The 20,206-nt window shown below is 39.1% G+C and overlaps 2 protein-coding genes across 2 annotated transcripts; one reads left to right on the top strand and one right to left on the bottom strand.

Annotated features, from left to right (window-relative positions):
• On the bottom strand, positions 1–8,905 carry srfbp1 (serum response factor binding protein 1). The gene is made up of 3 exons (XM_059556651.1): positions 8,767–8,905; positions 7,128–7,801; positions 1–1,651 (listed from the first exon to the last, which is right to left on the bottom strand). Exons 2-3 carry the CDS (start codon positions 7,779–7,781, stop codon positions 110–112), a joined length of 2,196 nt encoding a protein of 731 aa, XP_059412634.1. The 5' UTR covers positions 7,782–7,801; positions 8,767–8,905; the 3' UTR covers positions 1–109.
• Positions 8,906–8,989: 84 nt separating this feature from the next.
• On the top strand, positions 8,990–19,570 carry maco1a (macoilin 1a). The gene is made up of 11 exons (XM_059556652.1): positions 8,990–9,130; positions 10,390–10,531; positions 10,685–10,811; positions 11,943–12,066; positions 12,547–12,725; positions 13,396–13,900; positions 13,978–14,136; positions 15,561–15,743; positions 15,876–15,996; positions 17,661–17,835; positions 17,920–19,570. The coding sequence occupies exons 1-11, from the start codon at positions 9,051–9,053 to the stop codon at positions 18,120–18,122; spliced, it is 1,998 nt and encodes a 665-aa protein (XP_059412635.1). The 5' UTR covers positions 8,990–9,050; the 3' UTR covers positions 18,123–19,570.
• The last annotated feature ends 636 nt before the right edge of the window (positions 19,571–20,206 follow it).

Raw genomic sequence — 20,206 nt, 5'->3', positions numbered from 1 at the left:
AACTGTTTTACATCTGTGTTTTAATACAAATTCCCAGTAAATAGTTTAACAGGAAGAATTTTTAAGTTTTAAAACATAAATGCATCAAATTAATTTGAGCAGCCTTTCCTTAATCTTCATCGTCATCAAATCTGATCTTTTTCCCTTGGAAGACTGTGATTTGTGCCTGCTGTTCCTTTCTCTTCCTGCTAGCCTCCCAGGAGGGATGAAGGGACTGCTGGGGTGGGCCTGACATCCTGCCAGGGGGACCTCTGGGATTCCGCTTCTGCTCAAACTGTGGCCTTCCCCTCCCTGCCCCTGAAGGTCCTGCTTGATTTTGTTCAGCAGCTTTAAAAGTCTCTCTGTTGGGATTGAATGGACCCGTCCTGTCAGCACCACGGTCTTGGCCTTTATATTGAGATGCTTTCATCCTAAACTCTGGACCTTTCCTCTGGTTCTGGAATCGAGGAGGTCTTGGACCATCACTGCGAGAGCCAAACTTTGCTTTCTGAGAGGACACGTTAGATTTGGACAACGCTGAGCAAAACACAGACTGTAATTTGCCAAGGTTCGTCTCATGCGGTTTGCCGGTGGCCTCCTTGTCAGTTTTTTGAAGCTCACTCTTATTCTCCTCGACTTTACTTTGGTTACTTTTCCGTTTTTTGAATATGCTAACTTTGCCCAGAAAGAAGTCATCATCATCACTCTCTTCAGACTGAGACGACTGCTTATGGAAACGCTCCTCTGTGCTGTCATCAAAATATTCCTTCTCTTCCTCCTCATCTGATAAATCACTTTCTTCATCGACCTTGTCTGCCTCAGCCCTCTTGGTCTCAGGTAGGTCTTTTTTCTCTTGTGGCTTTAAGGTGGTCTCCATTTCTTTGCTTGCTTTACCAATGTTCTTCTTACTTACAGATGAAGACTTTTCAGGAGAACTTTTGACATTTAGAGCCGTGGCCTCTGTTTTCTGTGATTTGACTTCGACCCTTTTAGATTTTTCTGTTCTGGTAATCTTGGAAGGTGGCACCTCTACGAGATCAGAATCTGTACTTTCTGTTGGCTCTGCAACACTAGACGTATGGATCTCAGTGGTAGGAATGTTCAGCTTTTCCTCTACCACATCACCAACCTCTTCACTGTGACCACTCTTTTGGTCATCCTCGGGTTCCTCGTCATCCTCAGGTTCCTCTTCCGATTCCTTATCTTCCTCAGGTTCCTCCTCTGGTTCCTCATCTTCATTCTTGGACTGCACCGTATCCAGTTTGTCAGTCTTCTTCTTCTCAGCTTCAGCAGCCTTAGCTCTTTCTTCTTTGATGGCTTCTTTGACCTTCTCGAGCTTGTTGATGAAGCGGGAATGTGTGGCGATGTGTGCTATGGCTCTGTCCACTGGGCTTGCCTGAGGGTCCTGGAAAACCTTCTCAAGGTCAACATCCTCCTGAAGTGCAGTCATGGTCACCTGATCCAGTTTAAGGCTCCTTAAAGCCTTGATTTCTTTCATGATTTCCGCTGCTTTTTCTTGGCTTTCTTTCACCTCAGATTCCTGACCCTTCTTCTTCTTCTTCAGAGAAGCCACTTGCTCTGCCATATTACTGATGATCAGCACCCTCGTCCTCTTCACTTCCTTCCTCATCCTGATCACCTCCTCTGGGATGGCCACTGCTTCAGAGGATTCCTGTAAGGGGCAGTTATTTCAGAATAACATTATAACAAGTAAAGAGTACGTCAGTGTAATACTGTTTACAGAAAGAGTGAATAAAAGCAATAGTTTCAATGAAATAATTCTTCTATAAAGGAACATTATTATATTATTTACTCATCTTTATTCCAAACCTGTATTCTTTTGTTTTCCAGTTAAACACAACATTTAATTTCTGAAGAATGTACCTCAGTCTTAGGGTCACAGATCTGTTTTATTTCAGTAGAACAGAGAGCTCTACAGTCCAGTAATTATTAATATTATTATTTTATTTGTTTTGTAATCAACAGCAGCTGCAACATTTTTATTATGAAGGTTCTCATTTACATTGTGCACACATTTATTTGCATCATAATTGTTTAACCTTAAAGGCATAGTTCACCCACAAATGAAAATTCTATCATTAATTACTTGCCCTCATGTCATTCCAAACCTGTAATACCTTTGTTCATCTTCGTAATACAAATACAATTCTTTTCCTCCGCATCACCGTCAGTCACCATTTATGAGAGTATGCATGCATTGTGGTACTCTCAGAATTGCTGTTACTTATTTTATAATTACGATTACAATATAATTACACTGTAAACCCTAATAAGTTCACATAACTCAAAAAATATTTTGTAACAGCTTACACAAAAACATTTAAGTGATGTTTTTAAATGTTTTAAGTTTACATAAAATTACATTTCTAGTTGCCTTAAATTATCTCAGTTATCTTATAAATACTGATTTCACTCAAAATTTTCTCTATTTATCAACTCATATAATGTGGGAAATACACTCAAATGTAGTCTTTTGTTGTCCATCCTCAACCTAACCACAGACTCTACTCTTTACCACAACGGTAAAATTACAAAACCAACATAACAGAAACCTTTATAAATTCTAACATAACACAACATTTAAGTACTAACTTATGTTCCTCTGTTAATCTTGTGTAAAAACACACAAAATAACACTTAATTTCTACATTTATTTTCCTTGTTTTCTGACGCAAAGCATGATGGGAACTAGAAAATGCAATCATTTTAAGTTCACCTTACTACAACAAAATTTTGAGTTTACAGAACTTATTTAAATTAAGTCCAATGAACTTTCATTATTATTTGAGTGCAATTAACTAATTTCATTTGACTAATTTCACTGTTCGGTTTTACAGTGTACGGTTGAACCACTGATGTCACATGGACTATATTTTTATGATATCCTTACTATGTTTCTGGGCCTGGGAAGATTTCAGATACATTACTGTTTATGGAGGGTCAGAAAGCTCTAAGATCTCATCAAGAATTTCTAAATTTGTGATGAACAAAGGTCTTATGGGTTTGGAATATGACATGAGGTTGAATAATTAAATAACAGAATTTTCATTTTTGGATGAACTAACTAATCCAGTGTTTTCTTTGAATGAGAATGATCATATACGGTAGTCTACCATTCAGTTCTTCCCTTTGTTCACAAAGGCTGCATTTACTTGATGAAAAAAAAAATAGTAATACTGTCTGAAATATTTCTACTTATACTACATATTTCAAATAAAAGTTTTCTATATGAATACATTTAAAAATGTAATTTATTCCTGTGATGGTAAAGAAGCATCTTTACTCCAGCCTTCAGTGTCTCCAGAAATCATTGTAATATACTGATTTGCTGCTCAATATACATTTCTTATTATTGTCAATGTGACAGTTGTGCTGTTATTTATTTTTCATTGGCTCAAGTAAAAAAATATAGATGTGAATCATTACCCTAATTTTGTTTTAATTGGATGAATGAAACACTTTGCGTCTTTGATTTATTCGCCCCAACCATATTTAATTTGAACATTTTGGAATAATTTATTTATATAGCATACTGTTATTTAGATTCACTGGTAAAGACCTTTATTTTATTTAAAAGCAAATTTTAAAACTAAAACAAATTCTGAATGCTGATTAAGATACATCTTATTGAATGTGTGTTGATTGTGTTGTTTGGACTGTAGAACTATGCAGTTATTGCCTTTAATTTCACATGTAACAGTTAATCTTTTAATTTAAGGCCAGTTCTCTGTAGTTTCAACCCAATTCAAAAACAAAAGCTAAATGCTGATGTCTGTACCATCTATGTTTGTACTGAATGTAGGCTAATTACTGTGCAGTTACTGCCATTAATTTCAGATGCGTACAGTTATTGTTTTAAATAGCCAAAAGCCGGTTTGGCCTATTAAATACCAAATAAACATCTTGTTTATGCACACTTTCCTTCATGTTTGTAGCTTAAAGAAAAACAAAAATCAGAAATCGGTATCGGCCAGTTTGCTTGTAAAAAATTGGTATCAGCCATGAAAGATTGTGATAAAAAGTGAATATGGACAGTCATTTTTATATTTATATATATATATATATATATATATATATATATATATATATATATATATATTTACATATAAGTTGTAATCTTGTTTTCAACATCGAATCCCAGGATTCAAATATACAGGTTGTTGTTGTTGTTGTTGTTTTTGGTGCAAAAACTCTGGCGCCTTGGTTCGGCACGACCATATTCGAGCAGGGTGCTGCTATGGGCAGAGTGGTCAGACGTGTAGTGGTCACCACGGATGCTTCACTATCAGGCTGGGGAGCCCTATGCGATGGCAGACCAGCATTCGATACGTGGACAGGGGACCAGACGCGCTGGCACATAAACTGCTTGGAGATGGAAGCGGTTCATCTAGCGCTGCAGAGTTTCCTTCCGTTTGTGAAACACCGTCATGTTCTCATCAGAACGGACAACACGGCGGTGGTGGCATACATCAATCGCCAGGGAGGTTTACGTTCGCGATCCCTGCAGGGATTAGCGAGACAGCTGCTGTTATGGACGGACAGGGTACTTCTGTCGATTCGAGCAGTGCACGTACTGGGCAGTTTGAATTGCGGCGCCGACATGCTGTCCAGGGACGGCATTGTACATGGAGAATGGAGGCTCCATCCGCAAACGATAAATATGATCTGGAATCTGTTTGGCAAAGCGGAGATCGACCTCTTTGCGTCGCAAGAGAATGCCCACTGCCCTCTGTACTTCTCGCTGACAGCATCCCCCCTGGGGGGAGATGCGCTGTCGAGCCGCTGGCCCAAGGGACGGAAGTATGGTTTTCCCCCAGTCAAGTTAATGCCGCTGGTGCTGCAAAAGATCAGGGAGGAGAGATGTGCGTTGATCCCGGTAGCACCCAAATGGCCCAACCAGCCGTGGTTCCCGGAACTGGTGAACATGTCGCGGCTTCCCCCGTGGCGGATCCCGCCGAGAAGGGACCTCTTGTCCCAGGCGAGGGGCACCATATGGCACCCCAACCCAGAGCTTTGGGACCTGCATGTGTGGCAGATCAGCGTGGAGTATATCAGCGAGTGCTGCAGACAATAGCAGAGGCTAGAGCCCCTTCCACGAGGCGTTTATACACTCTGAAGTGGAAAGTATTTGCTAACTGGTGTGGACCCCAGCAGTTGCGATATCTCCATTATTCTGACCTTCCTACAGGAACGTCTGGATGCTGGCAGTACCCCATCTACAGTGAAAGTCTACGTGCCCGCTATCGCCGTTTTTTATGACTTGCTAGACAGCCATTCAGTGGGGAGGCACACCTTGATAACGAGTTTTCTTCGGGGAGCTAGGCGGCTTAATCCACCCCGCCTTCGTCAGATGCCGGTCTGGGACCTGTCGTTAGTGCTTAGTGCGCTGTCCGACCCACCTTTTGAACCAGCCGAGTCTAGCGACCTTAAAGTGCTCTCATTTAAGACGGCGCTACTGCTCGCGCTAGCTTGCGGGAAACGAGTGGGAGACTTGCATGCCCTGTCAGTGAACAGCGCGTGTATGCAGTTTGGACCGGACGATTGTATGGTCGCGGCTATTCGCCTAAAGTACTCTCAACGCTGTTCAGAGCTCAGATAGTTACAAATCAAGCATTTTGCCCCGAGGAGGACATTAATTCAGTGTCTCAGAAGTGCGCTTTGTGCCCCGTGCGTGCCCTACTGGTTATGTGAACAGAACTAGCCAGTTTCGAACTTCAGACCAGCTTTTCGTCTGCTACGCGGGTGCCAAGAAGGGCAGTGCGCTGTCGAAGCAGAGGCTATCACACTGGATAGTGGAGGCTGTGCGACTAGCTTATGCTTCCCGGGGAACCGCCTGCCCAATCGGAGTACACGCCCACTCCACAAGGAGTTTGGCATCGTCATGGAGTTGGGCGAAAGGCATGTCTATTCAGGACATTTGTTTCGCAGCGGGCTGGTCGTCTCGCAACACGTTTGCGAGATTCTATAATTTGGACATTCCCTCGTTCGCATCACATGTGCTGTCAGTGCAGGAGGAGGGAGTTGAGCAGTCATTGGACTAAGTTAAGGCACGCCTTGCCTGGCGCGTGCACTAGCCATGGTTTCGACCAGGTCATATAGACAGCGTCAGTTATTTTAGTAATAGTTGCGGTTAAGGTATTCATTCACTATCTAGTGTGGCACCTTTATTATGCCCGCATTATAAGCCGGCAGTGTATTCCCAAGCACCAACATATTGCTGCATTTTCCCCATATCACACCAGTGTTGCTTATCTGGGTGCACTGGGTTACGATGGTGTAAGAGCTGATTTGGCTCTGTGCCAAAAGGGGTTTCAACCAGGTCCGGTACCCGACCTAGAGCTAATGCGCTGTAAGAACTAGTGCTTATGCTCTTCTGTGGCTCGATGCGAGCTGGGCCGGACAGTATTTCCCACACGGCGGGGGTTTTATTGTTCCCCATACGTAATGTCGAGAGACCGACTCGATAAGGGAACGTCTCCGGTTACTCACGTAACCTTAGTTCCCTGAGAGGAGGGAACGAGACATTGCGTAACCTGCCGTGTGGAAAACCTTCCAGCCTCATAACTCTCGTTCAGTCGAAGATTCTGAGGTTTTTGGCGCCCGCCGTCACCTATATTGATGGCTGTCAGCCAATCAGGTGAGGGCGAGGGCGCCATTGGATATTTGCAAGCAAAAGAGTTATTCAATCAGACTTCATAATTTGAGGAAATGGATTTCCCCATACTTAATGTCTCGTTCCCTCCTCTCAGGGAACTAAGGTTACGTGAGTAACCGGAGACATTTTATTTGGGAAGTACTAGGCAATAATAGATTTGACTGTGCGATGTCCGAACTGATTGCACTGTATTTTATGCAACCCAATGATTTTATGTAAAATCATTTTCTATTTTTAACTGTCTTTAAATTCTTTTTAAGTCAAATTTTTTATCATTTTCAAAGTTTTTTAATTACTTGTTTTATTTTTGTGATTTATCTTCATGATTATTTTACTGTCTTTTATGTAAAGCACATTAAATTACAACTGTGAACCAAATGTGCTATATAAATAAACTTGCCTTGCTTAATAATTTCACTGGCTCTCACACTAAACTAAAATATTTCACAAACACCACTTCAAATACACTTACCTCAACGGTTAGTGATTCTTCATTCTGGCACTGATTGATCTGTTCATTTATTGTCTCTAGACTCGTCTTCTGGTTCTCCTGTGTGGAACCATCAATCTCCTCTTGCCTGTCTTCATCTGTCTTTATATCACCCTCATCCTCTTTTAGTTTCTTATCATCATCTTCATTGCTTGACTTCTCTGAACCCAAATCATCCTCATCATCATCGCTGTCTGCTTGTGACTGATCTAGCGACGTGGCATTTTTTGCATAGTTTTTTGCTTGTTTTCCTGCATTTATTCTCTCCTCTTTGAAGGCTTTGATGGCTGCTTTTATGCTCTGGATCTTCTTGCTGAACTGTGGGTGTGTGGCGATGCGGGCGATGGCTCGTTCGGATAGGCTAGCATCTTTATTCCGGCACACTTTCTCAAAGCTGATGTCCTTCTGAAGGGCAGACTTGGTGACGCTGTCCGGCGTGATAGTCTTCAGCTCCTGGATCTCCTCCCGAAGTCTGGCCGCTCGTCTGCGGAACTTCTCCAAGTCTGCCTCACTTCCTTTCTTCTTCTCCAGGACTGAGATCTGACGGATGAGTTTCCGGATGAGGAGCACCTTCACCCTTTTAACCTCCACCCTCATTTTGACCACCTCATTGCTGAGGATCAGTACTGCAGGCATCTTTATCTACTTTCTGAAAACTTTGAAATGAGAAAAGCAACAAGTAGTGTAAGCACCCTGGTGAAGGGTAATTTTGTTTTTATTGATTTACTTTTATAATTTAACATCATCTTCATTAAGCCATGCTTCTTAACATTTTTAATTTCAGCACTGGGCTATTACTTGCTTAGAAACACAAGGAAATTGTCACAGCAATACTATCACGATAGATAGTATTCTTTCAAAATAAAATAAATAAATCTTACTGACAACTAGTTTTCTGGGCTAAACTATTAACTACAAAAAAAAATTAATTGTAAACAAAATACATGTTATTAAGTGTTATTTCGTTCTTTTTTTAAAGTCAAGTCTTGTTTTCGCTATCAAATCACAAGTTTGTATAAATAATTGCATTTTTATTATAGTTTATTAATATTATTTTTTTGTAAAAATCTGTTTTCATTTGTATAATTTATTGTATTTTTTTCCTAACTTTTGGCCACATTCGTTGTGAGAATGGACAGGGAAATATATGTCCATCTTATAATATATTTATAGATATTTTATACATACAGTTTGAGCAAACTGTGACAGTAAGAAATATTGAATAAATACATTGTGTGTAATTGTGTGTGCATTGTGTGCAACATTATGCAACGCAAATATAATAATGTTGACATGATGAGATCTGTGAAATCAACACTTCTAATCTGTGAGTGACTGGCACAATAACATTGTAAGTAAACATTGACAATAAACATAGATATAACCTCCCCACAACTTATACTTCCAAAAATCTCACAAAAATAAGAATTAATTTTCGCGACATGTCTTAACAAGTTTTTGTTCCTTCTCATCCAGCTCGAGCATGGCTGAAGACATGTGTCGGAGTGGTCTGAACTGTTCTATTTAAAAACACCACGTCTGCACAATATGCCACCAGTTGCACTCCAGTATTATTATACAAACCATCACATCCACAAGTTATGTCCATGTTAACACTTACCTTCACAAAATAAACCTTTAAATCAGACAGAAGGGTTGTCTGCTCAGGACGCCGCCATCTTGCCTTGGGAACGTGGCGCGGAGCGTACGGCGTCGTGACGTCACGACGCGTCCAGAATAAAAATGGGAGGGCCTCACGCAGACTGTTTTTATTTATTTATTTCTGTCTAGTGGAAAGAAAACACTTGACAGTCCCGCATTCGCGTAGCGATGCTCATCTATATTAGGACGGTAACGTAGTTTCCCCTCGAGTGTTCAAATTGACGGGAATCTAAAGGGTGGAGGATGAAGAGGCGCAATGTGGACTGCAGCAAACTCCGTCGCCCGTTAAAACGGAACCGAATCACCGAGGGTATTCACAGCAGGTACGGACGGAGAACCTCCTGGGCACCGACCGCACCGTAATGGCGTCTCTGAACGGAGCTCGGCTGTTTATGAGCTGTCACAGTCAGATACAGATGACATTCACTGTGATCATTCACTCCGGACTGAGTGTGTAGCATCATATACGTGGATGTGGCTTCTGTGTATCATCCATAGGCTTCAATAGTGCAGAATATGAAATAATAAGCATTACTCATAGTACTGGCCATGGCATGAATGTTCTTCTGCAGTTGTCTTTTATAGCCATCATCACAAGATCCAGCTTGTGCAAATGTGTTTTGGTGCTTAGCTTGGTCATTGGCTGCTCAACCAGCTACAATAAAAAAAACAACTCGACCAATTGGTAGATGAATTGTTGCTGGTCCACCAAGAAAATAACTCCAGAGCTGCAGTTGGATCTTCCAGTAGGGCATTAAGATGTCTTATGTTGTTGTCACATGATAGAAAAGCTTCTGCCACATGTGTTGGGTTATTGTAATGAAGGTAATCCTATGCAAACTGGTTGATTTAAGACTGCTCTTGTTCTAGAAATGTTTAGATTAAACCCTGTGCAACTTAATTCTTCTAGTTTTGGTTAATTTCGCACGATGCTGTGTTGACTGAGACCCATCTGAAAAAATGAGTGTGTCTATACACTACCAAGATCTGCTTTGCCAAGACCTCATTGGTGGAGTATATTTGAATAGTTTTTATATATGTGACCCTGGACCACAAAACCAGTCAAGATTTTTTTATAGAGCAATACTTTAGACTTTAAACATGATCTTTACTTAATATCTTGATTTTTGACATAAAAGATAAATCGATCATTTTGACCCATGCAATGTGTTGTTGGCTATGGCTACAAATATACCTGTGCTACTTATGACTGCTTTTGTGCTCCAGGGTCACATATGAGGTTCCCGCAGTTAAAAATGTCAGGGGAAAAAAAGCCTGGAAGAGTCATGATAATGCCTATAGCAATTTAAAGAATCCAAATTTCTATGGTTATGGATGCTCACAGAAGCAGACTACTTTATAAAATGACTTTTGCACACAAATATTTGTAACATAATGAAAATTAAATAATTTATAATAAAAATCTATATTTTTTTATAATTCATACCTGATATATTAATGGAAATCCTCCCTAGAAAGTATTCTAAAAGCATGCAAGCAATGCATGCACTATGGACAGCTGGAACAATAATCAAAATTCATTATATTTTTATGATTCTTCTGATTTCTCTTGATCTGGCAGTACCTTCCTGTACCTGAAGTTCCTGGTCGTTTGGGCGCTGGTTCTGCTGGCTGATTTTGTGCTGGACTTCAGGTTTGAGTACCTGTGGCCTTTCTGGCTGTTCATCAGGAGCGTTTATGATTCCTTTAGATATCAGGGACTGGTGAGTATTTGGCCTTTCACTGATGTGTAATTGAGGAGTTATTGGCTCACTCTCTGCATGATTCTTTATCATTCAGCTTTATGAACGCCTCTGAGTGATGTGTTCCACTCAGGCTAAATCGATCATCCCTACACTTCTCATCTGATTCCACAGGCGTTCTCTGTGTTCTTTGTGTGTGTCGCATTCACATCAGACATCATCTGCCTCCTGTTCATCCCCAAGCAATGGCTGTTCTTCGCCGCCAGCACGTATGTCTGGGTGCAGTACGTATGGCATACAGGTAGGTCAACCTCGCCCAAGACCCATCTGACTTTTCTTGAGTATCATTTTAGCAGTAAGGCCGGTTACACACTATAGAGTTGACTGAATTTTAGAGAACACATAGGAGAGATGAATTTGTGAAAGTAATGCAAAGTAATCATGTAACCGGAAGTTGCACAATCTGCCTTAGGCTTCCATTGACCAATGAAAACTTCATACTCGTGCTTTCAGAAACCCAATTGACTGTTTTCTTGTTTGATTTCAAACTATCCCAGTTTATTCTACATGTCTGTCCATGAAATGCTCTGTCAGAAGTTTTGCTAGTGTGTAAGCACCTAAAGCCTTTGTCGCTGATTATTCAGTGGCATAAATCAGGAACATTCTGCTAAATATTACGCGACGGTTTGCTTTTATAGCAGTTACTAGAGGGTGATGTTGAAAGGCCTTTTCTTATGCAAATGATAGCATTTAGATCTGTCTGGATATTCCTTTATCTTGAATGTGTTTGATGAGTGTGATTTTAATTTTTTTTTTTTTTAAGCACTCATTGGTGACTGACATCATAGTTAATGTATTCAAAAGTGTTTTTTATTTTATGTTTTTGAAAATTCTCAACTTGATCAAACACAGTAAGACGGGGATCTTTATAAAATAATATTACAATTTAAAATAATCTTTGCATTATAAATGTAACACTTTTGATCAATTCAGTGCATACTTGTAGAATATACTGTATATGCTTCGATGTAGAGATTGACCCTGCTCTTTTATTTGAACTCTGAGTGAACAGCAGAGATCTTTGATGGATTTTTAAGTGCTCCTGTCATTATATGTCCTTTTCTTGGGTCGATTCAGTGATACCTCAGGATAGAGGATGAAAAGAATTGCTTGTTCCTTGAAAACCGCTTCAATATTCCTTGAGCTGTGACTGTAATTTGCTTCTGCTGACACACAACTTGCAACGTGTCTCAACAAGAGAGTTTTTCCAGCAAACTAGTGTTTTGTTTGCAGCCTAGAGCTTGTTTTGTGAAACCTGTTTGAAGAATTATAAATTCCTAGTTATACAGTAAGAATATCCTAACTATTACAGCAGGCTAGAGAGTTGTTGATAATTATGCATAGTTTTCCCTGTCTCTTGTTCTGTTTTCAGAGCGAGGTGTGTGTCTGCCGACTGTCTCTCTCTGGATTCTCTTCGTCTACATCGAAGCAGCCATCCGATTCAAGGATTTGAAACATTTTCACGTAGACCTTTGCCGTCCATTCGCAGCTCACTGGTAAGCTTCGCTTGCATTTTACTCGGCCCCATTTCAGTACATACTTGTATGATCCACTTTCTGTTATGCAACAAAAGAGGATAAATTCTGAATTATCTTCATGCTACTCATTTCCAAACAATAATAAAATAAAATAAAACTGCAAAAATTCACTAGCTTCTTCACTCACAATGCATCCCTTTTGATTTCTATGTAAAAAAAAGAAGGTTTTGTAATTTTGGGCGAATTATCTCTTCAAGTGCTTCAAGTCACACCACGTTATTCTTTGACAATTTTTGATTATTCAACAACGCTGATGTAACTGTACTACTTATATCACACAAGTCAGCTTTGTATTTGTAAACACACTGGTGGCGTCTCCATAGCAGCACATGGGAGGGTTGCCATCATCTGAAGGTGTCTGATGTTGAGTCATCACTAGTTGTACCAATCATGTTTTGTGTGTTTTCTGTAACATGCTGTTCTGTTCTTTCATTGCAGCATTGGCTATCCCGTGGTGACGCTGGGCTTCGGATTCAAGAGTTATGTGAGCTATAAGATGCGTCTTCGCAAACAAAAGGAGGTGCAGAAGGAAAATGAGTTCTACATGCAGCTCCTACAGCAGGCCCTGCCTCCAGAACAACAGATGCTTCAGAGACAGGAGCGAGAGACCGAGGAGGGTAAGATCACCACATGACCAGTTTCAATACGACCACGTCGTCTTCATTTGTTGAAGCCATGCAAAACAAAGACGAAACAATTTCCATCATTTTCCATTAAAAAGAAATTCATTTTGAAATTAAATGCATTTAACTAATGAAAAGTGACCGTTATGGCATTTGTAATGTTAAATTATAAATAATAGTTATAAAAAATATAAATGCTGTTCTTGTAAAGGGGTCATGAACTGCTTTTGTGTTTTATTCTGTACTGTTCTCTGAGGTCCACCATGTTATCAAGATTTGTACATCACAAACATCATAATTTAGAAGTAATAGGCTATTTTCTGTCCTGCTTTGACCCCCCTCATCAGAAAACATATTTTGAATAGAGTGTAGACTCTGCTACGATTGGCTAATTGTTGTGTTTGTTTCACAGTGTACATTCCTCATAGATGGACGCTGCTGAGAATTTTTTATATATATTGTTTAGGTCAAAAATGCATAAATAACTCAATACATATCAAGCGATTTGTAAGAAGAGACCAAGCAATAGCCATTACTGTCAGATCCAATATAGTCGGCATATCATTCATGAAAATTCAGCTTTGCCAGCTTTGTTTCCTTTGTAGTCATACCAGTCAAACAGCATTGCCATGTAACCTTAAGATCTCTTTTATTCATTTGGCAGCCACCTCAAAAGGCATGTCTGAAGCAGACTCGGTCCTAGTGGCTCAGAACGGCTCTGCTATTTCCAAGAAGCTGCCCATCTCTCTGCCTGAACTAGAGTACAAGGAGAAGGGCAAAGACGGGGGGAAAGACAAACAACAGCAGCAGCACAGCATAGGAATAAACAACAACATCCTACAGACTGTGGATGCTAAACTACAGGATATTGAGTATATGGAGAACCACCTAAACACTAAGAGACTCAACAACGAGCTCAGTGGCAGTGCTGAGAACCTGTTCCTGAAAGAGGAGGGGGGCGGTGGAGGAGGAAGCTCTGCCACCTCCAAACATTACAAAAACTCCTCCCCCCACAGCCACAACTCTACCAATGGCAGCGTACCATCCTCCTCATCCAGTAGGAGTGAAAAGAAGCAGAAGTGTGCAGGGAAGAACCTTGCACCTCACAGAGATCTGATGGAGAACTGTATACCTAACAACCAGCTCAGTAAACCAGAAGCATTAGTGCGGTAAGAGTCCTACTGTGCTCTGATTCAGCCATTGGAGTGCGTTCGTCCTGTTCATTCTCTTTCACTCTGTCTGGCAGGCTTGAGCAGGACATAAAGAAGCTGAAGGCTGACCTGCAGGCGAGCAGACAGGTGGAGCAAGACCTGCGCAGTCAGATCAGCTCTCTGAGCAGCGCTGAGAGAAGCATGCGCTCTGAGCTCGGTCAGCTCCGCCAGGAGAACGAGTTACTGCAGAACAAGTGAGAGATCAGCTGCTTAAAACCCATTCCAGATGTCTACCGGTATATGCCAAAACACATTTTACATGGGACTCTGACCGATTAATTGGGGACCACTTGACAGGTGGTGTTTTTCATTGAGGGAGAATACTAGTGTCGGTTATTTGATTATGTAAGACTGAAAGTTCATCATTGACATGATAAATGATTGCGATTGGCCAGTCCTAATCAGTACTGAGAAAGCTACTGGTATACAGGTAGGGACAATAATTAACACCTACATAAAGGCCATTCAACTAAAAATACACTATAAAAAAATAAAATGGTTATTTAGACTTATTATTAAAGGGTTAGTTCAGCCAAAACTGAAAATTATGTCATTAATAACTCACCCTCATGTTGTTCCAAACCCGTAAGACCTCTGTTTATCTTCAGAACACAGTTTAAGATATTTTAGATTTAGTCCGAGAGCTCTCAGTCCCTCCATTGAAACTGTGTGTACGGTCTACTGTCCATGTCCAGAAAGGTAAGAAAAACATCATCAAAGTAGTCCATGTGACATCAGAGGGTCAGTTAGAATTTTTTGAAGCATCGAAAATACATTTTGGTCCAAAAATAACAAAAATGAAGACTTTATTCAGCGTTGTCTTCTCTTCCGGGTTTGTTGTGAGTGTGACTGTTGACGTATGATGCTGCTGACGTGTTATCTTTGTTATTGGGCGCCGCAGAAATCACGTCAGCAGGATCATACATCAGCGGCGTCGTGAACGTGCTCACCCATAAACACAATCAAGCCTAGAGAAGAAAAAAAAGTAAACCACCCCTTTAACTAATTTAATAAATTTTATAAAAAATAAATTTCTTGTTTGTTACAGATGTTTTTTTGCTTGTATATGTGTTTCAACATCGGTGTTGGCCATCATCAAAAAATCTATACCACTGAAAAATTACAAAAGCATGTCTTAAAAAATTACTAAAAGTTTGATTTAAAAATACAAACAAATACAATTAAACTAAAAACTGAAAATACAGAAAAAAGTCATTCATAATACTAATAAATACTATAACAGCATATAAATATTAAAATAACACTGATTTAGACCTATATAACTGACCAGTTAGACGTTTGTTTGTTTTTGTTTTTGTTTGTTTTTGTTTGTTTTTAACCAGTAAATCCCATTAGTAATCATTTGTGATAGTTTTATTTGTATACCACCTTTCATACTTTAAAATCTCAAATTGAAATGAAAAAGCTCAAACACTAAAAGCATACTTTTTAAATCTGTTTCCAAGGCCCCCAGTTTTATGCTAATCACTACAATTGCTAATTATTAGTACACTTCTAGCTCTCTACATTCCTGTGGTAACACCTGCCTTTGTATCATCAGATGCTCTCTTCCTGCAGTTGTTTATGCCAGTGTTGATTAAGTGTGTCTCTGTATTAGGCTTCATAATGCTGTGCAGGCCAAGCAGAAGGACAAGCAAACGATTGTGCAACTGGAGAAGCGGCTTAAGGCAGAACAGGAAGCACGAGCCGCGGTGGAAAAGCAGCTTGCAGAAGAGAAGAAAAGAAAGAAGATTGAAGAGGCCACAGCCGCACGTGCTGTCGCTCTGGCAGCTGCCTCCAGGTGAGACTTCACTCCAAACTATTGCTTCAACCCTGTATTCTGTGGGACAGTCATTAAATGATGTTATGTTGCTGTGTCTTGGTTTTGTTATGTCTCTGTGCTGGTGGACTTGACTCTCGCCTCCCTTCACAGAGGAGAGTGCACTGATTCACTGAGGAGTCGTATACGTGAGCTGGAGTCGGAGTGCAAGAAGCTCACACATGACATGAAGCTGAAGGAGGAACAAATAAGAGAGCTCGAGCTCAAAGCACAAGTAAGCCAGAACCCCTGCTGACATGCTGCTTTAATATGACCAAGAGCAGTGTTTAGAATAAAGCATTCGGGGAGGAATGACCATTGTGAGGCATATTGCGGTTCAGTCAGTGAGTGATTTGTAGGAGAAAGACATTTGAAAACATTTTAACATGAAATCAGAATTGTCTTTTTTTTTTACTTCACTGCCCATTAATCCAAAAAAAAATAATGTTTTCTTTGTTATTTTTCATTAAATGTAAACTTCCATTTCTGGACCAATTTTCTTTTTCAGCTAATGTTGTCTAGACCATAAAGGCTTCTGGTTAATGTTAACTCAATAACCAAATAACTATTTAACTGATTTAGTGATGCAAAAATACACCAAGATCAAAAACGAATTAGATTTGTTTCATATGAGTTTGAAGTTTATATGGATATATTTATTTACAGTTAACAGGCCCATTTACTGTAATCATTACAATATACCGGACATTGATTATGGAACACCATATGGTTAAAAAAATAAAATAAAATGCATATATATCATAACTGTACCCATAGTAAATTCAAAGCCAAAAAACATAAATATTCACATGATTATCATAATTATATCGAAATAAATTATGTCACAGTAAAATAATTCTATAATACATCTTTATCAATATAATTTAACAAATATAGATAAAAAAGAGGATTAATCCGCATTTACAAAAAACTATTAAGAATTAATTTGTTAAAATATAACACCTTTGAATTGGTCAGTTTTTTAGTTTTTTATTATTATGAGTCAGAATAAGTCTGTAAAAGTCAACAAGCTTGTATCGTAATATTGTGAAATATTATTACATTTAAAAATACTGTTAATAGATTTTAACATGCATTTTATTTCTGTGAAGACTGGAGGAATGATGCTGAAAATTCAGCTGCACATCAGTGTCACATGATCCTTCAGAAATCTTTTCTGATTAGCTGCTCATGAAACTATTCTTATTATAATGTTGAAAACAGTTTTTAATGTTTTTGTGGAAACCATGATACATTTTTCAGGATTTCGTGATAAATAAAAGGAGAAAAGAACAGCACTGTTTTTAAATAGAAATCTTTTGTAACATTAGAAATACCTGTGGAGTGCTTATAAGCATTTAAAATGCATCCATTCTATATAAATTGGCTAAATTAAGATAAATAAAATTTACAGACCCCAAAATTAGTATAGTAGTGCATAACAGTAGTATACATTTCATGAGCAAATTATTTCCTGAAGTACTCTGAGAGAGAGAGAGAGAGAGAGAGAGAGAGAGAGAGGTGTGTGTGTGTGTGTGTGTGTGTGTGTGTGTGTGTACGTACGTGCATTATATGTGTGTTTTATTCATTTAAAAACAGTTAAATATGCACACACGAAACACCTTTTTTTGTTATATTTGGCCTGATTCCTGGGTCAAAGTGTTTATTCACTACATGATTGGCTGCAGATTCTCATTCAAGTCTTCAAGCAGCCTCGTAGCGTTCAGAAGGATCCAATCTAATCTAAAGACGCATTTAGCCCTTTTTTTATTTTTCTCAAAATATTCTGTTTCACACAGAAACGTCTACCAAATTGTGGATGTAAAATAAGTTGAATGATGTTTCATGTAGACTAAAACATCCCTTCAGATATTTAACTCTTCGTTTCTTTATGTGCAGGAATTGCGCAAATATAAGGAGAACGAAAAGGACACAGAGGTTCTGATGTCAGCGCTGTCGGCCATGCAGGACAAGACCCAGCACCTAGAGAACAGTCTGAGTGCTGAGACCAGGATCAAACTGGATCTCTTTTCAGCACTCGGAGATGCCAAGAGACAGCTAGAGATCGCTCAAGGTCTGCCCCCTTCCTGTCTTAATGTGTTTCTCAGGCTTGTCTGCTTCTGCTCACTTACCTATTCTCTCTCTTTCCTGCACACAGGTCAGATTTTGCAGAAGGAGCAGGAGATAAAAGAGTTGAAGCAGAAAATCGCAGAGGTCTTGGCGGTCATGCCCAGCATCACCTACTCGGCAGAGACCAACAGCATGACCCCTGTGACCCCACATTACTCCTCCAAGTTCATGGACACCAGTCCTTCCAGCTTGGACCCCAATGCCTCCGTCTACCAGCCGCTCAAGAAGTGAATGTCCAATCACATCGTCCAATTTGCTCTTAGATTAGTCTAAGAAGTTCAGTATGCAAACTAATGGGATGGGCTAGTATTTGTGTATGGTTTACCCCTCCTCTGTTAGTAAGGCTCTTCTTTGTTGTTGATAAAATAAGTGGAGAAAAAAATAGAAAAAGGGATGTCACATTGACCAGAACTGCCCTCCTTGTTTAAGGTTATTTTTGAAGCTCTTACACCTAAAATCTTTTCTTGGGAATGGCACTTCACAACTTCCTGTTGTGGTTCTTTTGTCGTCCTCCATCTGTTTTGTGAGGTCTTTATGAAGATCTTTCATGATTTTATTAGCACCGCCTCATCTTTGTGTTAAATCTGAACAGTTTTATGTGCCAGTGACTTCTTTTACTTCCCTGGTATAAACGAACCATCTTTAGGTTTATTGAATGTAAAAAGAAAAGGGAAAATGTATTGAAATGAGACGGAAGTATTTGTGATGGGAAAACTATGTATTTGTTGCAATGGAGTGATTTAAGAATGCTTTTCAGTTTAAGTATGACCACAGTATTGTGCTTTTTTTTTTTTTGAGGGGGGTAAAAAGCGTTTCATTACAGATGTTGGATCTGAGTTGGAAATATTTTAGGTGTCGGTTCCTCCCGTTGCGGTTTCCTAAAGGGTCGAAGACACGAAAAAAACCTATGTATTTAGGGACTGATCTTCACATTGTATTTGTTGACATAAATGCTGCATAAATATTCGGGAATGTTGGCGTATTTTGCAGTTAATGCAAGTCCTTTTTGTTACCGGACAAAATTGAAATAGATTTTAGTTGAAACCGGTTGAAAAGCTGAACAGATGATGTCTTGTTTGCCAGTTATGTTACACAGTGCCTTGAAATATGTTGTTTTATATAATACAAGCAGTATTCACCCACCCCTAGAATCCATCTGATTGGTCAGCACCCAACATGACCTGTTTTTTTGGGGGGTTGTTGTTTTTTCAGCATGGCATTTAAAATCATCTGCCCTCTTGTTGCTAAGTGTTTTGTCAGCAGCAAGCCCACTCTCATCCACTAGTTATCAATGTTCTACTGTTTCTGTCATGTCTCTAATTTACATTAACATGCTCACTGCATTTTATAATACTTCCTGAATGGTTTGATTTTGGTAAAATGTGCCAACTTTTCCTCCCTTCTACCATTTAAGGATAATGCAAACCATGCTTGATTTCATAGAGACATTATTCACTGACTGAGACAACACCTGCGAATCAATCCATTAATGCCCCATGACTGAGTTCTCCTCCACATTTCTTTTTCAGTGGTTTAAGGTTTGTGTCATGATGGTTTAGTCCTTGTTTTTACAACAAGGCTTTCTTTGTTGATTTGTCTACCTTGGGAAAGTATTACTGTGGATTGCATTTGGTGTTTTTATGGTAAACTTTGTGGAGAGTAAAGAACATGCCTTTGTTTTCACATTTGATTGATTTATTTATTCTTAAAGAACATAACTAAATATTGAGGGTGTGTGTGTGTGTGTGTGTGTGTGTGTGTGTATACAGGGGTGTAAAGTACATCATTACTTGTTAGGAAAATTTTCACTTCATTCAAATGCCATCGAAATGTAATACTTTACAATTACTTTTACAATTGGAGAAAATAATAATTTGTACTCCTTTCAGTGTCATTTTGCCTTCTAAATATGTAATCGGTCATAACTTATATTTTCTCCTTCTTGCACTTTTGCCAGGGTTGTGAATGTTTACAGCAGTCAAAGAATTTTAATGTGAGATTTAACTAGCTGTAAATCCGGTCATCCGCACTTGTGAAAAGACTCCAGGGCAATTATCACAAACTAATTAAATTAAATATAAAACTAAATGCAATATAAAATAAGTCAATTTTAAAAAGTATACAACAAATATTTCATTACTTGCTATAGAATAATAATATTTTTTGTTGTTTAAACTTTTTCATTTTTGTTTAGTTAAGGTTGAAGGACTAAAATAACTAAAACTAAAATGTTTTGGTAAACTACATACAGACCAATACAACAAAATTACTAAAATTAGCATGTAAAAAGCAGAAAGTATTAAAATAAAGTTAAA

This window comes from Carassius carassius, chromosome 8 (assembly GCF_963082965.1).
Source record: "Carassius carassius chromosome 8, fCarCar2.1, whole genome shotgun sequence".
NCBI classification, from domain to species: domain Eukaryota; kingdom Metazoa; phylum Chordata; class Actinopteri; order Cypriniformes; family Cyprinidae; genus Carassius; species Carassius carassius.
This window is presented reverse-complemented; position numbering and strand designations above follow the sequence as displayed.